At 46.8% G+C, this 5,712-nt stretch overlaps 1 protein-coding gene across 1 annotated transcript; it reads right to left on the reverse strand.

The window, feature by feature from the left end:
- Positions 1-852: 852 nt before the first annotated feature.
- Positions 853-1,506, reverse strand: LOC147472204 (uncharacterized). The gene has a single exon (XM_086535173.1). It carries the CDS (start codon positions 1,504-1,506, stop codon positions 853-855), a length of 654 nt encoding a protein of 217 aa, XP_086391299.1.
- Positions 1,507-5,712: the final 4,206 nt, after the last annotated feature.

Raw genomic sequence — 5,712 nt, forward strand, 5'->3', positions numbered from 1 at the left:
CCGACACAGAAGCGAGATCGGCCGAAGAGAGCTGAAGCATCAGCTCACTACAACCCCTCCCCCGCCCAGTAGAGCGAAGTCCACGGCGTCTCATCTGGCTGGCCCTCGAAGTCCAACTGCTCCTCCTGTCAAGTCCTCCCCACGTCCTCTGTTAGGGCGTTCCTGGTTCAGCTCAGCAGGTCACAGGGGCACATTGAAACGTCGTGACGAAGCTCTTCCTGACCCTCCTTCATAACGGTAGCTGTGAAGTCCTCCCGACAGTCCAGGGTGTTGACCTCCTGCTCCCTCTGCATCATCCCGTGGGTGTGACACGGCCATCCAGAGTCCAGCAGGTCCTCATTGTCCTCCTCTGACGGGGTTATGTCCAAGACGACTCGACACCGGTCCCAGGGACTGGTAGCTCATCTGATGTGATCCCATCTCAAAGCATAGCCTCAGCATCCTCGGCCACAGCTTCAAGATCCACCACGAGTCTCTCCAATCATAGGACATCACAGAGCATGGTCAGGGTGTGGTCATTGGCTCACAATCTGAGAACAGAAAGAATCCCTCCAAACCCCTGAGTTGCACGGGCTCATTTACAACTTGAAATACAAAAGTTGACATTTACTGATTAAGAATGTATTCTTTATCTAGTTCATTGAGATTGCTGGGTAAACCTGAAGAGGATAGTATGGCTTGGTTTCACATAGTATGTTTAGACTGGCAATGACTGGCTTATAACGGTTTTAGTTAATCGACCACAAAACTTAAGATTGCTTAAACATAAAAAAAATCCTCGCAGTAATAAAAATAGACATAAAACTTTAAGAGAAAGTAGTAAAAGTTAAACACAAAATTATTTACAACCAATCACTGAGGACTGATAAGACAGGATGCAAGCAGCATCACTCCTGGCTCAGCCTCATCATCCAACAGTGGATCCACATAATCTGGACCATATTCATCATAGAGATCAGGGTAAGTGACTTCACCCAAGACTCGAAAAGGTTTAAGGTCATTGATATGACACTGTCTCTCGGAAAATGGACGGGAGACATCTTTCAGCAAGAAAGTTACAGGACCAATTTTCTTTTGTACACGTGCAGGCCCTGCCCATCGTGGGTTGAGCAACTTGTCAGCTCCATATTTACGGACACGGTTCCTGTAAAGTACAAGATGTCCTTCCTCAAGCGGCTTTGGTATGGCTGCCTGTCTATCATAGTCCTGTTTCCACCTCTCTCTTGCCGTTTTCGTAGTCTCAAGTGCTACCTGTCGAGCAATTCTGAGAGCATCATGGAAAGATTTGGATGCCTCGGACTTGTAGACTAGGTCATTAGTGAGACCAACAGGAAAGTGGCCATGGTGGCCAGTCATTAAGTATAAAGGCTGGTCTCCGGTACTCCGATGAATTGCACTATTAAGTGCTAGCCTCACTTGAGGAATCAGCTGTTCCCACTTGCCTGGTGCTGTGTTGGCAAGAGAAGCAATTGCATCTTTTACAACCCGGTTTGTTCGTTCTACCATCCCGTTAGCTTGTGGATGATAGGCAGTCGTTAAAGTTGTCTTAATTTGCAACAAACGGCAACATTCTTGGAACAAACGGTTGTTGAACTCAGACCCTCCATCTGTTTGTATGAGACGTGGAGGACAAACACAGTAACAAATTCCTTAAACATGGCATCAGCCACTGAGGTTGCATCCTTAGTCTTGAGTGGGATAATCTGGACATATCTAGTCAAATGATCCACGATGATCAAGCAGTATCTATATCCTGCCTGGGATATTCCAAGTTCAATAAGATCAGCACTCACTTTCTCAAGAGGAATCGATACATCTGGTGCACCTGCTAACGGAGCTTTTCCTAGGACTACCCTTACGTCGTTGGCATGCTTCACATCTGCCACGTATTCTTTTCACGTGCCGGAGCATATTTGGAAAGTAAAACATGTCCTTCAACTTGACAAAAGTCCTGTAAACCCCAGGATGGGCGGGTAAGGGGGATGAGTGTGCTAACTTTATAGCACTTCTGCGAAGTTGTCTTGGCACAACAAGCTGACTCACACTCTATCAGGCAGTGTTCTTACATGATAAAGGGCTCCATTCTGAAGTTCGAACTCATCCAAAGGGAGTGGTGGTTTTCTCTGAGGAACAGCTTTTTCTTCTAAGTATGCTACAATGTCATGCCACATTGGATCCTTCAGTTGTTCAGTGGGAACCGCATCGTCTTTGGGTCGGGATCAGACATACACACAGAAGCAACGTTTCGGCTAAGCATATCTGGTACGTGATGGGAGGTACCAGGCTTGTACAGGATCTTGAATGTATAGCCTGAAAGTTCGTAAGCCCACCTAGACATTCGTGGGGACTTAGTTGTTTTGGTAAATACAAAACACAAAGGTCGATGGTCAGTGTAAACTGTACACTTATGGCCAAAAACATAAGGGTCAAAAGCCCGTACACTCTCAACAACTGCAAGCGCTTCAGCATCGTGTGGCAGAATACCGCGTCTCTGGGCCTCTCAAGCTTCCTGCTAAAATAAGCTATAGCATGTGGTGGATTCTGACCTTCTCCGTTGCATCAAACAACCTGCAATGGCAACTTGGGATGCATCGGTATGGATCTCAAATTGCAGGTCGAAGTTGGGCTGCTGCAACGCTTGTGCATTAATCAGAGCATCGTTAAGTGCCTGAAATGCTTCTTGGCATTCTTTAGTCCACTAAATTTTTGTTCCTTTTTTATCAGCTGGGTCAGTGGAATAGCCAATTTGGCATAATTAGGAACATGCCTTCGGAAAAATCCAGAGGCTCCCAAGAATCTCCGCACACCCCTAACTGTCTTTGGATGGTGGCATCTCTGAGATGGCTCGAACTTTATCAGGTCTGGTAAAATCCCATCCGCCGTGACACGGAACCCCACACACCTAAAATTTTGTACAACAAACTCACATTTGGCTACATTGAGTTTGAAACCAGCACAGTTCAAGAATATCTAAAGGTTTCCTTTAGATGGTGGAGGTGTTCTTCAAAATTTTTGCTGTAAATTACAATGTCGTCAAGGTATGCTAAAGTATGCCTCCCCAGAACTGGACTTAGTACAGCATTCATAGTTCTTTGAAAAGTTGTTGGGGCTGTGGAGAGTCCAAAAGGCATACGACGCCATTGAAAGAGGCGATAACCATCGCTGAAGGCTGTCTTAGGCCTATCCTCTGGTGCCACTGGGATACTCCAGTAAGCACTCCGACTATCGAGCAGGGAGAATACTGCTGTATCCCTCAATTCATCAACCAGTTCATCAATCCTTGGTAGAGGATAGGTATCTGCTATTGTAACAGAATTGAGCTGTCGGTAGTCAACACAGAATCGCACTGTGCCATCCTTCTTCTTTACAAGAACAACAGGAGAGAGCCAAGGTGATGTGCTGGGCTCAATGACACCTGCGTCAAGCATGTCATCACACTCCTGTCTTATCTTCTGCTTGACCGACTCAGGTAGACGCCATTGACGGGTACAGAAGAGGCTTGGTTCCATGTGTAGGGATGTGGTGCTGGATACCTGGCACAGTACCTATAGAGAACTTGTCTCCTCTGAATAACCGTGGATAATTAGCCAGTAATGCAAGGATATCATGACGCTGATTATCAGGTACATGACTTAGGGTCTGGTTCAGCTGAGTCCTTATCATCGACTGATGTCAACACTGACACCTCTGGAGGATCATCCAGGCTCGTTTCAGGGAATACAACGAAATCATTATCGTCATATCCAAAGTCCAACTGACCAAAAGCAAGATCAAACTCATCCTCTTCATCAAAACTGAAATGCGGGTCAGGGACATCATCGTCCACTGGTTCAAATTCTTCGGGTGAGGTTCTGTCGCTTGGTTCCTTTGTGCCTGTTCCAAGCTTGCATTGGGCTCCTTAGACTGGTCCCTGTAACTTCATCACTGTGCACAATTGACCAGTTGCAACATGCGTGCCATTCTTCAAGCATACAGGACGTGTTCCACCATTCAAAACCCAAACAGAAGCTACTCCATCTTTGGGTATAATCACCGTCCGAGGCACAATGATTTTATCTGTGGCTCCCTCGATGATAACTTCCATGTTATTAAAACGTTCAGGAATAGTCACAGTGACATACCGACCACTACGTGATGGGCATTGGGATGGTCCTCCTAACGGCAAGCTTTCTGGCTATGTTCAGGCGGAATGTACTCTAATACACTGGTGATACCCAATGAAGGTCCTTCAGTGTAGGCAACAGGGGAGTCACTCCTCCAAGTCTCAGGTATGTCTTCTGAGGGCTATGATTATGTACTAGCCTGTAGCAAAATCTTCTCAGAAAATCCATTCCAATCAAGATTTCCCCTGGAAAATCAACACCTTCCACCACACACACCCTGTGATGGCACTGCCGTATCTTTCTGCCGTTTCCCAAGGAAAGCTCCACATCCCATTCAGAAGTGGCTTCGAAGAGTCGACCTGACACACCCCGAAGTCCACGTACTTGGTGATGAATTCTCTTTGGAGTTATGGACTTGGCATTTTCCAATTTCAAGAGAGTGACTTCAGATCCAGTGTCACTCTACACAAAAGCTGTCACAGGAATGCCATGAACTCTGATTTATGACAAGAGGTCTCCACAAGGTCCTTGTGCAACGATGTCATTACTCGAAGTCACTGTCTGGACCGCAGCCTCGATCAACTGTCGTTCGCCTGGAGGTATATTGTGGTGGCTCTCGGAAATAGACCCTATTTTGGCTCCTGCGATAACCAGAGGTGGCTGGAGCCTCTCCACTCTGGGCGTTCTGAAAGGGGCACTCTCTACGAAAATGGCCTTCCCGACGACAACCCCAGCAAACTAGAGTAGATATGCTGACTCTCCGACGTATTGGACGTGGAGGTATCCGAGAGACTTCCGCAATTTCTCCCCTGGCAAGGTGCTGCATGGAGCTTAGGTGGCTCATCATCATTCCTTATGCCCACCCGAGCATTCCATAGTCTTTGTGCAGCTTCAACTAAGGACTGCACAGAATCACCTTCCTTTAGGGCAAGAAGTTCCCTTAACCAACCCGGCAATCCTTGGAGAAACACCCTCCGTATTAATGCCTATGGGTATGCCAACTGTTTCCCGATGGTCTCGGTAACCCTGATAGACCATCCCCTCCAAGGTAGAATGAAAATCTAAGGTGCTTGACCAGCCATCATCCGTACTTCATATAAAAGTGTAAAGAAGTCCGAGGCAGAACATGTTCCCCTAAATTTTGCCGTATCTTTTTGGGCGAAATCAGACCATGTGTGGATGTCATCAAAGATTGGTGAATTGATGATTATATCAGCCTGCCCTCTACAATTTGCCTTTGCAGCACGAATCAAAGCCTCATCAGTTGCGGGCTTAATGGTATTTTCTAACTGCCTGATCCATCCCTCCACTCCTGGTTTCTTCGAAGTGGCTGAGAAGCAGGCGCTTCAGCTTTAAACTTACTGATACATCACGATCAGAGACTACAACATAGGTCGGTTGGGATGTTGCACGTGGTTGAACTAAAGGAGGAGTGAAAGCTGTGCGAGGCATTACTTGTGGTCTAACAGGAGAAGGTGCTGCATTCTGCTGCACCAAATTAGCACGAGGCAAGTGAGGAGTTACTGGAGTTAGGGCTGGTGGAGAAAAGTCCCTTCTATGGGATCTTTGTACAGTTCTCCTAGGAATAGCTCGCTGCTGAGGGCGACAC

Source organism: Penaeus japonicus, unplaced genomic scaffold (genome assembly GCF_977035675.1).
Source record: "Penaeus japonicus unplaced genomic scaffold, GWHDUDI00000001_assembly GWHDUDI00000003, whole genome shotgun sequence".
Classification (NCBI taxonomy): domain Eukaryota; kingdom Metazoa; phylum Arthropoda; class Malacostraca; order Decapoda; family Penaeidae; genus Penaeus; species Penaeus japonicus.